Source organism: Ananas comosus, linkage group 9 (assembly GCF_001540865.1).
Source record: "Ananas comosus cultivar F153 linkage group 9, ASM154086v1, whole genome shotgun sequence".
In the NCBI taxonomy this organism is placed as follows: Eukaryota; Viridiplantae; Streptophyta; class Magnoliopsida; order Poales; family Bromeliaceae; genus Ananas; species Ananas comosus.
In genome coordinates, this window is record NC_033629.1 from 4,034,583 (window position 1) to 4,055,859 (window position 21,277).

At 35.5% G+C, this 21,277-nt stretch overlaps 2 protein-coding genes across 2 annotated transcripts in view; both read left to right on the forward strand.

Moving 5' to 3' along the window:
- Nucleotides 1-8,908, forward strand: part of LOC109715694 (HIPL1 protein-like) — a 10,262-nt gene extending 1,354 nt beyond the window's left edge. Inside the window, exons 3-7 of the mRNA XM_020240815.1 lie at nucleotides 3,267-4,019; nucleotides 4,107-4,323; nucleotides 4,985-5,163; nucleotides 6,590-6,828; nucleotides 8,443-8,908. Coding sequence (XP_020096404.1) covers nucleotides 3,267-4,019; nucleotides 4,107-4,323; nucleotides 4,985-5,163; nucleotides 6,590-6,828; nucleotides 8,443-8,830 — 1,776 coding nt within the window. The 3' untranslated portion in view covers nucleotides 8,831-8,908. The remainder of the gene's footprint in view (nucleotides 1-3,266; nucleotides 4,020-4,106; nucleotides 4,324-4,984; nucleotides 5,164-6,589; nucleotides 6,829-8,442) is intronic.
- On the forward strand, nucleotides 13,831-20,064 carry LOC109715563 (DEAD-box ATP-dependent RNA helicase 27). Its single transcript, XM_020240654.1, has 12 exons — nucleotides 13,831-14,306; nucleotides 14,777-14,962; nucleotides 15,111-15,296; nucleotides 15,841-15,924; nucleotides 17,396-17,437; nucleotides 17,526-17,612; nucleotides 17,709-18,008; nucleotides 18,450-18,488; nucleotides 18,577-18,681; nucleotides 18,773-18,841; nucleotides 18,930-19,055; nucleotides 19,373-20,064. The coding sequence occupies exons 1-12, from the start codon at nucleotides 13,917-13,919 to the stop codon at nucleotides 19,550-19,552; spliced, it is 1,794 nt and encodes a 597-aa protein (XP_020096243.1). The 5' UTR covers nucleotides 13,831-13,916; the 3' UTR covers nucleotides 19,553-20,064.

Sequence of the window (21,277 nt, forward strand, 5' to 3'; positions counted from 1 at the left end):
ACTCATCCCCATTGTTAAGTTGAGCGGCAAGCGCTCGGTTGAGAACAAGACGAGCTTTACTCGAGCTCTAGCTTAGCGAGCAAATCATTTACTCGACTTAAGCTAACTCGACTTAAAAAGTCGACTTGTGCTCGACCCTAATCGAGCGAGTACAAGCCGAGCTATTATCGAGCTTATGTATATAAAATATAAATATATTAAATATATTAAAAATATATATATATATTTATGTATTTATATATATATATTATAAAAATAATAACACGTAGTAAGTGATGGACAAACTCCCAGATGAGGCCCATTTGATGTTAGGCCATCGAGGAGGCTCATATGCCGAAATAGAGTTTTAAATCACTTTAAATAAGTAAATACTAACAGTTAATGCTTATGATGAATTGCATTAATGACTTTTTTTTAAGCAAAAAAGTTAAAAGGTTTTTTCGAGCATGTGCTTTAACGGCAATGGTCAAAAGTTGAGCAAGGGTGCTACTAAAAGAGGGTTTCGTGCTGTAGATCGACAAATTTTCGATAATAAAAATTCTAAGTCAATGATTCATATCATTAGACGTGATCTAAGGTGTTAGATTTTGAAGTATCTAGGGACGAACTTTCACACTTTTTGAAATTATTTTATAGCGTATCAAAAGGCACTACTAAAAAATTAGTCATTAGTGGCATTTATTTATGCTGCTAAATGATCAACAAATGCTGCTAAAAATTTTAGCAGCATATGACACCAAATACTGCCTATGCCAATATTGCTAAAAGTATTAGCAATATTAATTATAAATGCCATCAATATAAATCAATTAGTGTCATTAGGAATATACCACTAAAAGGGATTAAATGCTAATTTTAAATTGTTTATTAATGGCACATAAATATAATGCCGCTAATACAAATATATGATTTTTAAAATTTTATTTTATATTTTTTTTATACGATTTTTAAAATTTTATTTTATATTTTTTTTTTTTGAGATGTTACCCGCTTCATTTATTTCTTTTTGTCTTAAACTTTGCTGAAAATGTGAATCAACTAGGATTCGAACTTGAGACCTCGAGTACCAACAACCAAGTCCTTTGCCACTTACGCTAGCAACTATTAGTTATATATATTTTAATTTTTTATATTTTAAGTCTTCTATTTTAAAATTTTAAATTTTTAAATTTAGATACTAAATTTAAATTTTTAATTTTGAAATATGAAATTTTAAGTTTCAAAATTAATAGTTTTAAATTTGAAATTTGAAATTTAAAATAAATTTAAAAATTTAAAATTTAAAAATTAATAATTTTAGAATTTAAAATTTAAAATATAAATTTTAGAATTTTAAATTTTAAATTATAAGTTTAATTTTTAAAATTATATGTTTCGAATTTTAAACTTTAATTTTAAAATTTTTTATTCTAAATAAAAAAGGGATAATTAATAATTATATATTAATTAGAAATGATATTTAGTAACAAGTGCTGCTAGTTTATTATATTTAGCAGCATTCACTAATTTATACTGCTAATTTATCCTATTTCGTAACATTAATAGAAAATTGCTGCTAAATAATTAAATCTAACGGCAATTATCAAGTAATGCTGCTAAATATATTAATTAACATGATTTAAATAAATGTCGCGGAGTAAATATTGCGGTATTTAGCAATAAGTGCTGCTACTTTATTACATTTAGTGTCATTTTTTATAAAATACTGAAAACTTCGGTGGCATTTACTAATTTATGCTACTAATTTATTCTATTTTGCAACATTAATAATAAATTGCTGCTAAATTATTAAATTTAACAGCAGTTATCAAGTAATGCTATTAAATATATTAATTAGCGTTATTTAAATAAATGCTGCAGAGTAAATACTGCTAAATCATGAATTTGTAGTAGTGAGGCCTCCAAATGAATGCTTTGAGGGAAACAACTTTACTGTAAAAGAGGAGATAATTCTTCAATTTAAGGTCAAGGGTGCCAATCTTGATCTAGATTTTAGCTAGATTAAAATATATAGTAACAAAACTTCAATTGCTCTGGGCTCTTCGTTACTGTCAAAACAATAAACGCGCCGTATAGGCTTCGATTTTAAGGTGCTTTCATCAATCATTCCTAAAGATTTGAAATGCCGATAAGATATTGAATGGTGTTGATCATTGAAACGGATGATCGATTATTGAAGTGCGTCTGTAGCACGAAGGCTTTTGTGCTATTTGTGGGTTAAATCCATTATTTGGAGTTGAGTGTGATTAATCGAGTGGAATAATCGCATTCTGCATCATCAATATTTGAATAAATAATTGAAGCAAAGGCATCTCAATTGTTTATATGATGAAGATGAGGCCCGTCGACCGCATCATCTTTGCATCCATGTAGTATGAATGATATATATACTATTCATTTTCATAAAATTACACTTAGATCCTGTTTGGATGCATAGTTACAAAATTTTATAGAGTTTATATTGTGTGATTTTGATCTGAATTGAAGAATAAGGGTATCCTAGTCACTTTACTCAAAATTCAGAACAATCTAAAATGGTGGTCCTGTTTTGCAAAAATACGAAACAGGTGAATTTTTTATGCAAATTGGCCATTTAAAATTTGAAAATAAAAATCTTATATCAAAATTTTAAATTTGACATGGGAGATGTGGAGCAAAAGAATGGTAGAATTCTTTTCGTTAGGTTAGAGTGATTAATATTTTACTCTATTTTTTACAATGTAGTTTAACTTTACTTTAAAAAAATTATGTTCTTTTGAGCCTCCCAAAGACCTTATAGGTTAGTTTTTCTATAGGTATGGTATAGTTTAACTATGTGACATTTTATAAGTTATCCAAACGGACCCTTAACCCACTATTCAAAAAAAAAAAAAAAAAAAAAATCATGGAGCACTTGTTTATTGATAATATTACTGAAGTAGGATCTTTGTTTTTTAGTTTTTCTTGTGCTTTTCTTACTTGATTTTTCTTTNCTTTAAAACACATAGTTAGACAGAAAAAAAAATCATGGAGCACTTGTTTATTGATAATATTACTGAAGTAGGATCTTTGTTTTTTAGTTTTTCTTGTGCTTTTCTTACTTGATTTTTCTTTCTGTCTAACTATGTGTTTTAAAGAGTCTTCATACGTATTCTTTACTCACACTGTTTCTCGAGTTTGTTCTATACAATTTATATATTCTTTTCCTTGTATCCATTCCACCATCTCAAACTGCAAACTTAAAAAGAGTTTCTTTAAAAAGCTGTTATGTGTTATTCCATCTGCAGAAATGTAATCCATATTCCGGCGACTTATTCAACGTCCAGCCTAACGTTCGGACAGTTCCTTTCTTGTGCAACTCAACCGTTTCATCAAACAATTTCTGCACCACTGTTTGGAACAGTTGCAAGGACGTAACAATAAAAGATTCTCCCTTCTCCCAAATAACTCCTGGATCTTCATCTAAGCTCACCGACACTTACAAAACCGAGGGCGACTTTTGTGCGGCGAACAGCGGCTCGTCCGGCGGCCAGTTAGTGTGCTTCGACGGTTCGTCAGCTTCGTTCAATTCGGCTCAAACTTCTCTCCCTCCGAACGGTTTGTGTCTCGAAAGGATCGATAACGGCACGTACATCAACATGGTTCCTCACCCCGACAGATCGAACCGCGTCTTCGTGAGCAACCAAGCCGGCAAGATATGGCTGGCAGCTGTTCCTGACCCAGCATCATCAGGAGGAAAGCTGCAGTACGACGAAGCAGACCCGTTTCTCGATCTGTCGGACGTCGTTCACTTCGACAACGAGTTCGGACTGCTCGGTCTCGCGTTTCATCCCAGCTTCCCGACGAACGGGCGTTTCTTCGTCTCGTACAGTTGCGATAGTTCTCAGTCGCCGTCCAGCTGTTCGGGGAGGTGTTCATGCAATTCCGACAGCAACTGCGATCCTTCGAAACTCGGGACAGATAATGGTGCTCAGCCATGCCAGTTCTTCAGCGTCATCGCGGAATATTCTGCGAATAGTTCCTCGTCGACGCCTTCTGAAGTACAGTGCTGCAAGTACCTTGTTTTTTTTTTTCCTGTTTCAGCGGAAAATTAAGTCTGTAGACCAATTTTCATACTGCTTCTGCAGGCGAAAACAGCGAGGCCGATCGAGGTGCGAAGGATCTTTACGGTGGGGCTTCCGTATACAACTCATCACGGGGGGCAAATTCTTTTCGGACCAGCTGACGGTTATCTATACTTCATGATGGGAGACGGCGGGAACGACGGAGATCCTTTCAACTTCGCGCAGAACAAACGCTCCGTTCTCGGAAAGATTTTGCGACTTGACGTCGATAACATGCCAAGTATGTTGTCTTCAGAAGATGTTTTCTTCTTCTTCTTTTCCATTACAAATTAGAGTGCGGCTAATATGCTTCTGGAAGCACGGAGCGCTCCGTGCTTTCAAGTTGTTTTTGATATTGGGACTTTCGAATCGACGATGAGCTCCGTTAGACTTGATCTAGAGTATTTTAAGTATCTAGAAAATAAATTTTGCGATTTTTTTATATCATTTGCCTAGTGATCAAAGTAGCTCAAAATCAACGACCGAAAATAAAATCTTACAAAATATGATGATATGACATTAAAATTTTAAATCAAAAATGTTGATCTTGTTTTATATAGTATAAAAAATTTTCTATCAAAATTTTACGTGATTTGAATATTTCTACACCGTTAAACTTGCAAACGGCTCATCACGGTCCTTAAAATTATTGATTTCGAGTCCCTTCAATCACTAGGAAAATGATATCGAAAAATCACAAAATTTATTTTCTAGCTACTTCAAATACTCTAGATCAAGTTTAATAAAGCCGATCGTCAATTCGAAAGTTGTAACATCGAAAACGACTTGAAAGCACGGAAGGCTCCGTGCTTCCAGAAGCATACCAGCTCACTCTACAAATTATACATATATAAGCAATTTTGAGAACAGTAGTACTTTTCCTGACCATCATATGTTTTAAGGTTCAAATAGTGTAAATAACGTAACATTGTGGGGAAATTACTCGATTCCGAAGGATAATCCGTCTACTGAAGATAGTGGACTCCTCCCTGAGATTTGGGCATTTGGTTTCAAAAATCCGTGGCGGTGCAGCTTTGATTCAGGAAGGCCATCTTATTTCTTCTGTGGAGATGTTGGCCAGGTATATAATTTTCCTTAACATCTTTTAGTATTTTCTTTTTCTTTTTTTATTTATGTTTTTGACATGCAAATTTTATGTTGAACTTATATGTTAACTAGTGAAAATAAAACTTCACATTCATGATTTCCTTTTGTTGTAATTCATGATGATACAACTTCTGCTCACTTTCAGAAATATAGATATATTGGCAAATTCAAACAATAATGAGTGATATAAAGTGTAAAAAAAATGAACATTTTCCAAATTCAGAGGAATCAAAGAAAGCATGGGAACCAAGAGTCTATTATATCTGCCTTAAATGGCTATTTGGTTTAATTATCTACATTTTTTAAAATACTTTTGCATTAATAAGTGGTATTAAGTGTCATTTCCAAATTTCCAGTCTAGTGATAGCATTGGCGGATCTATATAAATTTTAGTGGAGTCCATTAACTTTACTGAGGTATGCCAAATATAGAGTTGAGAAGCTGGAATGCTATCGGTAGTAAACGGGCTTCGTTGCCACCCATTTGTTTTCGATGATGGAGCTTTCAAATCGACGATCGGCACCGTTGAACATGATCTATATCACTTGAAGTATTTATATAGAAATTAAATTTCAAATCTTTTCGACATCATTTACCTAATGATCAAAGGGTTTCAAAATTAGTAATTTTAATGGTAGATATGAGGGGTTTTCTCGTTTAACGGTGTAAAGCTATTCAAATCAATTGAATTTTGGTTAGAAAATTTTTTAAGCTATTTAAAACAAAATCTATACTCTCGATCATGATTACAAAATTTCTATCATCATTTTTTAGAGGATATTTATTTTCAGCCATTCATTTTTACGCCCACTTGATGGATAAGAAAACAATATCGAAAAAGCATGAAATTTCATTTCTAAATACTTCAAGTGGTATAGATCATTTTCAACGGTGCCGATCGTCGATTTGGAGGCTCCATCATCGAAAACAAATAGGTAGCAACGAAGTCCGCTTGCTACCGATAGTATTCCAGCTCAACTCGTCAAATATATATAAATTTTAGTGGAGTCCATTAACTTTACTGAGGCATGTCAAATATAGACCATATTAACCGTTCTTAGATTGTTGACTCACTTTGAGACCAATAAGGTTATCATGCATCATTTTTAGAATAGGAAAATATGTTGAGAGTAATTAAAAATAAAAATGGTATATTTTTATTTATTTATTTATTTTTGATGTTTTCTCTTCATTACATATTGACCCCACTAAAAAAAAATTTTAGATCAGCGGGATGCTCAAGCATCATCTAATTTAGAGTTGCAATCAATGAACCAAACATACTAATTTTATTGGTATAGGTCTGATCCACTCCATTTAGTAAACACCCGAAGTTAATTTTCTTTGTATATATATATTTTTTGAACTGATTTGATTTTCTCTAAAACTCGCGAGTGTAGGAATCATATGAAGAAATAGATCTGGTGACAAAGGGCGGAAACTACGGATGGCGTGTTTATGAAGGTTTCAATCTCTATACTCCTCCATGGAGTCCGGGAGGGAACACATCAGTTAGCTCCATAAACCCCATTTTTCCTGTCATGGGCTATTATCACACAAATATATCAAAAGTGGGATCTGCGTCGGTCACCGGCGGTTTTGTGTATCGGTCAATGACCGATCCGTGCTTGTATGGAAGGTACATAGACATGCATGATGCAGCTTACCGTTGGATTATTCTCCTATCTTGTTTTCTTTTCGCTAATAAAAGAACATGCATTAAAACTACGTAGATTATACCGACCGTCCCTAGAGCAAGTGGCAAAGAGCTTGGTGGTTGGTACCCGAGACCCAAGTTCGAATCCTAATTAATTCACATTTCCAGCTAAGTTTATTTCTAAATGAAATAAACGAAGCGGGTAGCGTGCTACCTATTTTTCAAAAAACACTACGTAGACTATAATACATTTTGAAATTGAGTGCCCGAACTTTCCATTACTTATTATAGAACTACTCTAGCCCTAATATGCTTAACCCTCTTAATCTCTTATGCCTTCGCCCAAAATATTTTTTTTTGAGAGATAGGTAGTACCCTGCCTGCTTCGTTTATTTTATTTAGAAATAAACTTAGCTAGAAATGTGAATCAACTAGGATTCGAACTTGGGTCTCGGGTACAAACCACTAAGCCCTTTGCCACTTGCTCTAGGGACGGTCGGTGCCTTCGCCCAAAATATTATAGCCAGTTTAAGAGGTTTTGTCCTATTATACTAGATATATAGGACTATACCTTCCCCATTTAAGTCCTAACTTTTTTATCAGCCTCAAACACACTTAGCCGACATTGTAGGAACCCGTGCTCCGCCCACAACAATCGTCGACCCGAAAGCCATGCTCTGCTTACTGCATAACCCTAATGCAATCGAGACACATCTTATATTTCTGACTGATGATTGGTTCCGATACTAACTAGGTTACTTATCATAGAACTACTCTCACTCTAGCATGCCTAATTTTCACCGTCCAAAATGCTATATATAACCAGATTAAAAGATTTAGTCCTGTTATACTAGATATATAAGATTATTCCAAATCTTAGCCCTTGTTTGGTTGGGGGTTAAGGGGTGGAATAACCCCTTAACCCCCATTTTATCCCCAAACACTCCAAAATATAGGTGGGGTTAGCTAACCCCACCTAACCCCACCTCAAATAAATTATCCCGGGTTAGCTAACCCCACCTAACCCCACCAAACTCCAACCAAACACTATTTTCTATTCATAATAACCCACTATCTTTCTTATCACACCTACTCCAACCAATCATTATCCTTCTTTATCAATCATTATCTTCTTATNCCTACTCCAACCAATCATTATCCTTCTTTATCAATCATTATCTTCTTATCCCACCTACCCAACCAAACACTATTTTTCATTATTCTAGACTAACTCCAACCCCCAACCAAACACAAAAAAACTTTAACCCCACTTTAACCCTGAACTTAACTCTATTCCTGGAATAGCTACTTTTTCCTTAACCCCGAACCAAACGGAGGCAATGAGTTGGCACACTATAACTTAGTGATATAAGTGCTTAATTAAATTTCGTGATAACTTTTTTCTTAGAACCTCTAACATTAGAAGTAACGAACATTATGTTCTGACTCAAAACTTTGAAGTTGATGTGCGATTTTCAAAATGCGCTATAGTTCAGGTGGCGCCTATATACATATTGTTTTACCCTTTTTGTTTTGGCTTTTGATCCATTTGCTCAACTAAGCTTCCTCACATCTCTTATCTCTGTTGAATATCAGGTACATATATGCCGATCTCTATGGAACCATCTGGACAGGTTTAGAGACCCCCGAAGCGAGCGGAAACTATACTAGCACATTGATTCCCTACAGCTGCTCCAAGAACTCTCCTATTGCCTGTGACATTGTGGCCGGAAGCACCTCTCCGTCACTAGGCTATATTTTCTCATTTGCGGAGGATAACCAGAAAGATATTTACCTCTTAACAGGCAAAGGCGTCTATAGAGTTGTTCCGCCAAGCCTTTGCAACTACACTTGCTCGAAGGAGATCATCCCAGTATCGCCCCCCGGTCCCCCGTCATCGGGGTCGAAGCTAGAGAGTTTTTTGGGAGAAGTTTTGATTTCTATGTTGGCATATTTCGTGTTTTTGCTGAGCTTTTGCTTCTAAATGATTTTAGGAAGCAACTGTATGGCAATAACTTTGCATTATTAATGGAATGGTTAACGTCGATTTAGGCATTTGGTGCCAATATATCTTCTTCTCTTCTTGAGAGAGAGAAAGATAGCATGTTATCCGCTTTATTTATTTTATTTTAAAAAAAAGATTAGCCGGAAATATGAATCAACTATAATTTGATCTTGGGACCTTGGATATCAACCACCAAGCCGTTTGCCACTTGCACTAGAAACGTTCGGTAGGATATGTTATTTTTGAGATGTTGTTTTTGTTGTTACATTTTTTTTTTTTGTGTCTTAACTTCAGATTTTTTTTTCTTTTAATAATGGATTTTTTTTTTTTCCTTCATGATGTTAGTTGCATTTGCCATAAAGTTTTAGCATTATTCTTCCATAATATTTTATGAGACAAGTCTAATGCCATATTGAGAATCAAAATTAGAGAAAAAAAAAATTAGAGAAGGCATTAGACAATTGTAGGGTGAGAGGGATTTGACTAGATAATTCTTTAATAATCATGTGAATTTCTAACTTGAGTTTAGAAAAAATATGAAAAGTTCCTAAATTTGAAACCTTTTAGTAGTCAAAAAGGATAACTTTTACTATTCTTGAAAATAAAGAATATCATGGTATAAATTAGAACAATTATAAATTTATGACGCTTCATTTGAATGGAGAGAAAATAAGAAAAAAGAACATAAAGAAAGACAATGGTTTGTCACGGTCTTAGCATTTTTGTTTGCAAAGTCCGTGCGGCGCCCACCTTTCTTCGCAGAGATTGACAAGTCTTTGTCCCTGTTGCTAGCTTGGACCTTCGCGTCCTACGACTAAATATGCAAAGAGAATGAGAGAAAGAGAGAGGTAAAGGTTCACTCAAAAATTAAGTACTCCACTACTTAGAAAAATAGATTACAACACACATACACACTCCCTCTTGTGTATTTTGGCCTTAGCCAAACCCCAATATTTATAGGCCTAATGATACAATGAATCTAGCCACACACTTACCCACTATCTCATACAATAATGAGCCCTCATAAATGCTAGGTGATCTCAAGAGTTACCCATATCCCTTGAGTTTCCTCAAGCAATTATGAGGTATTAATTGCAGCAGTTACATGTCCCCTCATCTCCCATCAAAGACTGCTGGTTTTTGGCCTCCTTAACAATTCGCTCCGCTAGCAAAGTTAGGCCAAGAACTTAGATTGCATAGCAATTTCGCTATCCCTGACAGGTTGCTCTTGCTTGAATTGAAATTTGAGGAGAAAAAAAAAAAAAATCCTTCATTTTTTTTTTAATATATTCTATCCAAAGAAGCATAATTGCCAAATTTGGTAATTGCTAAATTTTGGTTAATTGCATATGTGTCCCTACAAAATAATAAAATGGTGTATTTATACCTATATAATTTTACATTGTAACTCTACAAAGTGTTAGTTGTGAAAAATATCCCTCCAAGTAACATAATTTGCAAATATGTCCTTCTGCCTTAATTAACCAGTTACGATCAACTTTTCTTCAACAAAATAACCATTTTACCCTTAAATAAATATTATTTTATTTATATTTAACAGTAGTTGTTATTTCTAATTTTCTTATTTTTGTTTTCATGTTATTTTATGTAAACCACAAATATATAATAAATAAAAATTAACTTTTATAAGGGTATAGCAGTCCAAACGGTGACAATTCAACAGTCAACCAACAACAGTCCACCTGTATAGGTAAATTTGCGTATTTTGAGATTTTAGAGAGTATATTTGATAACTAAATCTTCACAGCGAGACAATGATATTTTGTAGGGTTAAAAGTACAATTTTGTAGCTTTGTAGGGACACATATGCAATTAAACAATTAGCCCTAAAATTTTATGACCCGACGTGACCCACTGATCGGTTAGGTTGGTCGGGTTGGGCCTAAACGCAAACGCAAGTTGCAGCCCTAATTCTGACTAGGGATAAATTTTATCTAAACCTAAACCTGAACGGAGTGGATTTAGAATATAGTTTCTGATATGTATATATAAAAAATAAAAGATTAATTTTATACAAATCATTGCAAATATAATGAATTGTAAATATATTTCTATAAAATAAAATTCAACTTTTATATGTTGTCTCTACAAAAGTCATAGGACATGTTTGGTTCGCTTGTTTTTCACCGTGGAATCGGAATTGGAATAGGTGAATCCGTTTGTAGGTGTTTGGTATGCGGGAGTCCCATTCCGATTCTGATTTTCGAGTGAAATGAGAATCCCCCAATCACCTTTTTTTTTTTTTCCAATCCGGCCTAGGGAGCTGAATTAGAAGTTGAATCCGGACGGAATAGACATTTATTCGGATTAAATTTATTTTTTCAACTTTTTTACTTAAAATATGAGTTTAAATTTAGAATTAAATTTATAATTTTAAATTTTAATTTTAATTTTAATTAAAAATTAAAATTTATTCAAGTATTTTGAATTTAACTTATAAATTTGAATTTAAATTAAATTTATGGATTCAAATTAAATTTTAAATTGTAATTTTAAATAAATTGAAATTTAGTTTTATATTTTGAATTATCCACTTAACTCAAAGTTTATTGTTTTTTTTAAAAAAAATCGATTTAAAATTTTGACATTATTTTAAAATTTTGATGTAAATTTTTAATATTTAATTTTCAATTTAAATTTAAATTAATATATTATAAAAATAAAGTTAGTATATTAATTTGATTACGTTTTTTAGGGTTATTTGCATACACGTCCCTGCAAACATAGTAAATTGCAGATACATTCCTGCAAAACGAAAATTCTATAAGTTGTCCCTGCAAAAGTCCTAAGTTATGCAGATATATTTCTCTGATTAACATCTGTTAGTGAACTATTTATTTTTTAACAGTGGATTCGTAAAATGACCTTTTCGCCCTTATAAATATATCCCTCCAAGGGTGCGTTTGGTTCGAGTTATCCTGGCAAGATTACAGGCAATCCTGCCAGGATAACTATGTTTGGTTAATCCGCTATGTAATCTAGTCGTTAATGTAGGATTACAAATCGAGCAGGATTACATCGAAAATATTAACGGGAGGGGGGTCGTGTATCTTGCATTACTGAAACCCGTTAATACTACATATTATGTAAAATGATAATTTTACCCTCCAACAACCCCAAATCTAATTAACAGCATTATTTTCATCTCTCTCTCGCCTTCCCCCTGGCCCTCTCTCTCGCACGCCGCTTTCTCTCGCTCTCTCTCACTCGACGTCTCTCTCTCTCTCTCTCTCTCTCTCTCTCTCTCTCTCGCATGAACACCTATCATCTTCTATTGCGTCATCCTCCCAAGTAATCATCACGATCTCCTTCCCTCCATTCGTCATTTTTGCAAAAAATAATATTTAAATGACCACAACAAGGGTAATTTTGAAAAAAACTATACTTTTATGTCAGGATTACTAAATTTTATAAACTGAACCAAACATATTAATGCTATAAACACTGTAATCTACTATTACATTACTGTATTAAACCAAACGCTCTAATGCAGCATTAGTAGTAATCTCACGCCGAAATCCAAGATACCTGGATATGTCGAGATACTTTGTAATATTACATAACTTGAACCAAACGGGCCCCAAAAGTATCCCTCTTCTCCTTCTCTTTCTCTTCCTCTTCGGGCCGTCGGAGCGAATGGCGGCAGTGGCGCGGGGTTGGGTTCGCCGGCGACGAAGAAGAGGGAAGAGAAAGAAGGAGAGGAAGAAGAAGAGGGAAGAGGAAGAATGAGAGGAATAAGGAGAGGAAGAGGGAGAGGGTTTGCCGTCGCCGCCGCCGCGCTCCCTCCCCGGCGACGAAGAAGAGGAAAGAGGAAGAGGGAGAGGAAGAAGAAGGGGGAAGAGGAAAGGGGAGAGGGTTCGCTGCTACCGCCGCATCTCCTCCCTCGCTGGCCACGAAGAAGAGGGAAGAGGAAGAGGAGGAAGAGGAAGAAGGGTAAATCCGTCAATTCACATTATAATTAATCATGGTTAAGTATTTTAATCGTAGTTAACGAAAATTTTCTAACAGATCTTAACGACAGGAATATATCTGCATAACTTAGGACTTTTGTAAAGAAAACTTATGAAATTTTCGTTTTGCAGGAATATATCTGCAATTCACTATGTTTGCAAGGACGTGTATGCAAATAACCCACGTTTTTTATATCTACTTGAACCAAACACCGACAATGAGAATGATTTATTCTGATTCCAATTCATATAACGAACCAAACAAAATTAAGTAATGAGTCATTCTGATTCCGATTCCGATTCCAGCTTATTTCGATTTTGATTCTGATTCCGATTCCGATTCAAATAACGAACCAAACAAAATTAAGTAATGAGTCATTCCGATTCTGATTCCAGCTTATTTCGATTCCGATTCTGATTCTAATTCCAACTTTGAACCAAACGCGCCCAAATATTTTCAAATATATCTCTCTAATTTGTTACCGTTAAAGTACTATTTATTTTATAAGTGAAATGACCTTTTTCCCATCCAACTGTTAATTGAAGAGAGATAAAAAGGTTAATTCACCTCATTAACTAATTAGAATTAAGTATTTTATTTATGATTAACTTATTTTTTCAAACGAATCTTCATGAAAGAATTTTTTGAACTTTATAAAGATATATTTACAATTCATTATATTTATATAGATCTGTATGAAATTAATCAAAAAATAAAGATTTTGAATTTGAATATGAATTTGACCATACCCAACTCAAACCTGAGCCCGACCCGAACTAGAATTAATTTTTCATTATATATATATTTGATATTATCTTTAAGTTTATATTTTAAGAAATTAAATTTAACATAATATATTTTCAAATATTATAAAAAAATAATTATTTTATGTTCAAATTTTCGGATTCGAATTTCAGATTTTCATATTCATATCCGAATCCGACCCGTTCGCGTTCCTAAGTCCTAACTCTGACGGGTCTCCACTCTCCGCACAAGTTTTAACCTAATTGAGGGTTTGCTACGATTTAAAAAGTAGAAAGGACGGTACGGCTCCGCTTCTCACACGATTCTCTCTTCCCGTTACCGCGCCGCTATGGGAGCTGCGACCGTGGACGCCACCATGGAGGCGAAGGTGAGGAAGAGGGGGAAGAGGAAGAAGAAAGCCTCCTCCGCCGCCGCCGCCACCCAAGCCGACGCCACCACCCTCGACAATGGCGCCGTAGTCGTTGGAGAAGAAGAGGAGCGCCACGAAGATGGGGAGAAGGAGAACAACGGCCGAGGCGACGCCGAAGGCGAGGAAGAAGAGGGAGGAGACGAAGAGGGAGCCCCCGAGGCGAAGAAGCCGAAGGTGGAGGAGGAGGTGGAGAAGAAGAGGAAGAAAGGTGGCTTGGGGATTATGACCTCTCAACCCTTCTCCGACCTCCCCATCTCCGAGCTCACCATGAAGGCGATCAACGAGATGGGGTTTGTTAACATGACCCAGGTCGGTATCCCTCGTCGCTCTTTTCTAGGGTTAGGGTTTTCGGAGTGTTCTTGCTGGACTTGCAAAGATAGGATTTTTGATGGGGTGTTTGGGTTTTGAGTTTTGGGATAGAACTACGTGCTTAAAAATTATAAAAAAAAAAAATCCTTTCTATATGTGATGGAATTGCCAAATTGCCAAATTAGGGTTTTGATGGGTGGTTTGGATTTTGGGAATAGAGCTGATGCATTGGTTAAAAAATCGTTTCTTTGTTTGATGGAGTTGCGATATTAGGATTTGGGGTCTATGATGGGGTTTTTGGGTTTTGGGAGTAGACCTACTTCATTGGTGAAAAGAATCGTTACTTTGTATGATGGAGTTGGAAAGCTAGGGTTTTGATGGGGTTTTTGGATTTAGGTAGTAGACCTCCTTTTTGTGATTGAGTTGCGAAACTAGTGTTTTTGATATGGGCTTCGATCGTTGTTTTGCAGATTCAAGCTAGGGCTATACCCCATCTGATGGAGGGGAAAGATGTCATGGGGGCTGCGAGAACTGGTTCGGGGAAGACTCTGGCTTTCTTGATACCAGCTGTGGAGTTGCTGTATCATGCTCATTTCACTTCTAGGAATGGAGCTGGAGTAATTATCGTTTGTCCAACGAGAGAGCTCGCTATTCAGGTGAGATTCTTGTTAATTTATCTCTATATCTTGCTGGTGCAAAATTATTAGATCTGTAATCCCTTTTTCACTCGAGAGTAAGGTGTTGCATTGCCTGGATTCTGGTGCATAGAGTTATTATAAATGCTAAACTTTGTCTGCATTGTAGACTCATGCTGTCGCAAAGGATCTTTTGAAGTATCACTCGCAAACTCTTGGATTAGTTATGGGTGGTAATAATCGGCGAGGTGAAGCAGAGCATCTTGCAAAGGGAGTTAATATATTAGTAGCTACACCTGGAAGACTTTTGGACCATCTTCAGAATACAAAGGGTTTTATATATAGAAGATTACAGGTAATGAAAGTACAGTACTTTGCTGTTAAATATGAGCTTCTAATGAACTTGTTTTTCCTTTTGTCTTTTTGACGGTGGCATCATGATTTTCTGAAGTGTTGATTTCTCCCCAGTAAGTGAAACCTCGATATTTAACAGATGACTGATGGTTTCGGTGAAGAAAATCTATGCCATTGATAGTTTTATCTTCTGTGAGTTCATCCTTCTAGATGTTAAAAGTCAACTTCCCCAATGCAAGTAGCAAGTGAATAAAGTGAACTATCAATCTTGATCTACTCTTTTTTTTTTTTTCCTTGTGTCTCCATCAATTTTGTGTAATCTGAGAGGTAGCACTAAAATATATTTCTGGTCATATAATAAAACGTACCTACTATTAATGTAGAATCTTACTGTTACATATGAGAATGCAAAGCTGCACAAAACCTTGTGCACACTGACACGTTTTATTTTTTCGCAAGGTGAATATGTGTGCTTATGATTTTCAATGGTATTTGTTCATTTATTCTGGGAAGTTACTAAATATTTGTGATCCTTTCCTTTATAGTGCCTTATTATTGATGAAGCAGATCGAATATTAGAAGAGAACTTTGAGGAAGATATGAAGCAAATATTTAAGCGCCTTCCAGAGGTATGTTTTTTTTTTTTTTTGGTGTAACTTGAGCTAGTTTATTTAGCAGTTCCTGTGAACAGCTGGAATCCATAAACTGTGTTCGCTTATTTTGTGCCTAACACGTAGGTTTTGTTCTGATTTGGGCTTGGGATTGAAGCCTTTTGGCCAAGCCCCCTAATCTATCCTATTCAAACTATTTTTGGCTTATGTAATGCTTATCTTATGTTGCAAAAGGATCCAACCAAACTTGGGCCTCCATTCCCTGTCAACATAAAATCCCAGCTTGTGTCTGGCCAGATAAATATTTGAGTTTTTCTGCTTCACCTTGAATGTTCTGTTGTGGTAATCATGCCTAGTTTTTATTCTTTTGAGTTGTATCAGTCATGTCAGTGAGGAGAACACTGCACCTCATACCCTGTCATATTCTCTAGGACAAGGGCAAATATTGTTGTGTTTCATCACTATCGGAAGTTCGAAAGTCTAGCCCTAAGGCTACCGAAGGGCTGAACACTAAAAAAATTGGTACCCCATACCTATTTTTTCTATGCCGTATGGAGCCACTGTCGCGTCGTTAGCACGCTCTGCTTTCCCCCAACCCTTATGGGCATGAGGGAGCGTTAAGAGCAACTGCTGTAGTATTGGCCTCCTTAGCTGCATGAGCTGGAGGCATGCCAACCAACTTTCAGCCGTTAATGCCGCCTGTACAGTTTTTTTCTTTGTGTTGTATCTTTTGGTGACTGAATGGAAAAGAAGGCCAAAAGTGATAAAGAAGATGCATGATGCAAACAAAAACCAATGTACATATCTTGGAATACTTAACTAGATTATTTCCTACATGTGGATCAGCAATCTATGAAAGTAAACCTGCATGCAGCACCATATGTATCAAAGTGAGACCATAGAAAGTTTCTTTGAAAAATCCTGGGTATTCTGCATCTCCATGGGAGATTACCTATAGGCTAGTCCTATTAAAAAATGCTCGTCTAACATATAAATGGTGACTTGCCATAGTTAATCAAGAATGCACCCTTATTGAGATTTATCAAATCATATACAGTTTGATTTTTTTATGCTACGCTACTGTGAGTAAATTTACCTATGGGGAGGCTATATAAGATGCTTGATTTGTATACTATTATCTAGTGAGGCTTTTCAATTTAATATCATTCTTTTCTTTTTCTGTCACCTAGTCCATATGGGAATTCATCTTCTGATGTTATTCCTTGTTGATCATAATGTAATCTCCTCTTTTCATCCATGTATTATGACTTCCACAGTAGCAGATTGGTAGCAGAATCTTTTAGAAAAATATATACATCTAATACCACCTGTAGAAAGCATTCAATTTTGATATGTATGACATAATTCTTATTCTTTGCAGTTATCGTATATGATGCTATCATCTTATGTGCATTACATCAGTATTGGCTCTTTCAAAATTGATTTTCTATGTAATTTCTTATGAGTTGATTTCAATTTTGATGCGCAGGATAGGCAAACAGTTCTTTTTTCTGCCACCCAGACTAAGCAGGTATGTGTTATTTCTACATCTTGCATTTTTTTTTTAACTGTCTTTTGGTTGACAGTTTATTTTTCTTACAAATTCTGCACTTCCTCAGGTTGAAGATTTTGCTCGGTTGTCCTTCAAGAATAGGGAAGGAAAAGATAAACCAGTATCTATTGGAGTTGATGATGGGAGATCAAAGGTGAGGAAAAAGATAAAAACAGCTAGTGTCCCAGACTGCTATTATTTTCTAACCTTCTGTTCCGTTAAAGTGGTAGTGACAAGTTGGATAGTGCAGGTGACTGTTGAAGGGTTGCAGCAAGGCTATTGTGTCATCCCAAGCAACAAGAGGTTCTTGGTTTTGCATGCATTCCTAAAGAGGAATCTCTCTAAAAAGATCATGGTCTTCTTTTCGTCCTGTAACTCCGTGAAGTTCCACGCAGAACTTTTGAGATACATTCAAGTTGATTGTCTAGACATACATGGGAAGCAAAAGCAGCAGAAACGGACCACAACCTTTTTTGACTTCTGCAAGGCTGAGAAAGGAATCTTGTTATGTACTGATGTTGCAGCTCGTGGACTTGATATTCCTGCAGTGGTTAGTCTCGGACTATTTTTCAAAAGAAAAACACCCTTTAGTTTTGCTATTATATCTCTTATTTAAAAAAGCAGCTTTGAAGGATAGCATCTTTTTGTGAACCAAAATGTTCCTGGCTGGAATCTCTGATGCCTAGTCATCATGAGGAGTGCTATGGGTATTTCAGTCCATAAAGGTTAGATGTAGGTTCCAAATTGCAAAAATAGAAAGTAGTGAATACTGTCTGGAATCTCTGATGCCTATTCATCATGAGTGCTATGGGTATTTCAGTCCATAAAGGTAGATTTAGGTTCCAAATTGCAGAAATAGAAAAAAGTGAATAGGGACTACGTATTCAAATAAATGGTGCTTTACTTTTGCAAGAGACGCAGTTTCAGTTAACTTGTGTTTCTCCCATTCTTCCTTTTTCTATTTTCTCAATAGGTTTACTCCTTTTTGTAGGACTGGATTGTGCAGTATGACCCCCCTGATGAACCAAAGGTTAGCTCAGCTGAATTTTCTTGGAATTTATTTAATGTAATGTTATTCCTTTTTGCTTCAACTTCTAAATTTGTTCGAGTTTCTGCAGGAGTACATCCATAGAGTGGGCCGAACAGCTCGTGGGGAAGGTGGAAAAGGACATGCCTTGTTGTTTTTGTTGCCAGAGGAATTAAAGTTTCTTAGTTATTTGAAGGTATTGAATTTCCTTTCCACAAAGATCTAATTATCATGTAATTAGGATCTTTGAACATTAGATAACTTATTTAGTCGATGGTTGCTGGCAGGAAGCTAAAGTTCCTCTGAAAGAATACGAGTTCAACGAGAAGAAGGTGCCAAATTTGCAGCCACACCTGGTACATATTCTGGTTGCTTATCTATGGAGTTTTTTCTCCTAGACTTGTAGATATTTTCTGGGAACTAACTTTTGAAGGTATCATGCAGGAAAAGATTATAGGAGAGAACTACTATCTGAATCAGTCGGCTAAAGATGCATATAGATCCTACATTCTTGCATACAACTCGCACTCAATGAAGCAGATCTTCAACGTGCACCACCTAAATCTCAAGGTACTGAATCAAACTTTGTGCTTACTAGTTCACTGCATGTAATGCCTTACAAGATTATGCAGGTTCTTACAAAATATAAAGCTAGTAACTGATGGAAGTGAATTGCCGCTGTAAACTACTATTTTATTTATCTCACTAGGTTACTTGTTACAAACTACTATTTATAAACCAGTTGTAGTCTTATCCTAGTAATTATGACTGTCACAACTTCAAAATTTGAGAAAGCTCCTTTCAAGTGTTGTTTCTTATTTATGTGTCAACTTCTTTTTCCCCCCTAATTTTCCTAAGGCTAACTAAAATTTACTGTTATATAACAGGATGTTGCAGCATCCTTCTGTTTTAGTAATCCTCCGAAGGTAAATCTAGATTTGGAGAGCAGCGCGTCCAAATTTAGAAAGAAGATGCGGAAAGTCGAGGGACGTCGGCATGGAATAAGTGCCTCCAATCCCTATGGAAGACAGGGTGGTGATGACAAGAGGCAGTTTACAAGATTTTAATCAAATATACTTCATTTGAGATGATTCAATTCACTTCATCATTAGTGCAAGGCAACTTATGCGCTATGTCCGCTTCGGAGTAAATGATTGGTTCCAGTATATTTAAAGCATTGTACCATCCTCTTCAACAAAGTAGGCTAGAACACTTCATGCTGTTTATATGGTGAGATAAAGACTTCAGAGAAAGGTCATCAAAGAGACATGTTAGTTGGAAGACAGCTGAACGTGTTATACGCGGCAGAATTTTGTAGCTCTACTACCTACCATATATTTTGCTATTGTTAGTTGAGAAAAGAAAAGGTTGTTTCTTTTTGAGCTTATTTACTTTGTTATGCGTGATAGTGGGAAGTTAAGGTATTACTCTGTATTTTCAAACTTTGTCGTGTGTTATCATGCTGTTACTAAAAGGATATAGCAGTTTGACAATTTATACATTGTAGCTCGGATTCGACTGATCTATTCTTGAGTGAGATGCATCAATAGCTATGGATGTTCAACAATCTTCTTTTTTTTACAGATTGAATTTGGTTTGTAAAACAAACATAAAATTCTGGATGCTCCTCTTTTTGGTTGTTTTGGCTGCTTGGTGCATAGTTTGCGAGTTTGTCTGACCTGATTATACTGCGTGTTGCAGTGCAGTGTAGTCGGTGCAGCTTTAGTTTTTGTTCAGGCTTGTAGTGATGTGGCGTCCAGGCGCAGCAGGCTCTTGTACAGGCTGATTGGAGTGAAGTTAGTCGAGTATTAAACTTTTTGAGTGTATGCTGTGTTCATAAGATTGATATCATTGAACTATATATTCTTGTTAGTTAGATCTCACTGAATAATACTTGTCATTATTTGATTACTCAATCTTATGGTGAGTTGTTGGGATAGGTTAGAATCATGCCTGAGCAAATTTGGACTGATCCCTCTCATGGAGATGTTGAAGAAATTTGCTCTTGTGGTAGTTGAATTTGATGGCAAATCTAAAATATTGAACTAGCTTATCGACATATTTTAGTGATTTAGTGATCGAGTAGTCTTAAAATTAGATAATTTGGGCGATCAACTTGAGTCATTTTCAGAGTTGGAACTTCCTGGCTTTTCGATAAAAATAATTTTCACTTTCTAGATTAAGACCTATAATTCTTGTAAACAATTTTATTATTCTAAGATTTTAAGCTGTTAGGTACATGCTAGGATTCTAATTTATATCTAATACAAAACTAAAACTCTAATGTGCTCGCTTGGCATGTATTAGGGCCTCTAACATGTGAAATGAATCAAAAATGAAGAATATTAATAGAATTAAGGGGCAATTTCTTATATACCTCTGAAAAGTTTCCGATTTTTCGATTTACTCCTCTTAGAAGGCTAATATTGAAAATACCCCTCCTACGTTCCAACCTATTTCTAATATACCCTTAGAGTTAAAATCTGTTAAGTAACACTGTTATCTCTGTAAAATTACTCTTTTACCCTTTTCAAATATACCCTTCCACCATCATTGTCTTTCTTATTTGCCCTTAAAGTCAGGGGCACAAAAAGTATTTCAACTTTTTGTCTTTTCCAATATACCCCTCTACCGTAACCAACCTTTCTTATTTGCACTTAAGATAAGGGCAAAATTGGCATTTTAATTTTTTTTAACTGTGGTAGATATTTAACTCACGTTTAACTCAGGTTAACTTAACAGGAGATAACTGCGAGGGTATTTTGCAATAACGGTGGAACATATGAGGGGCA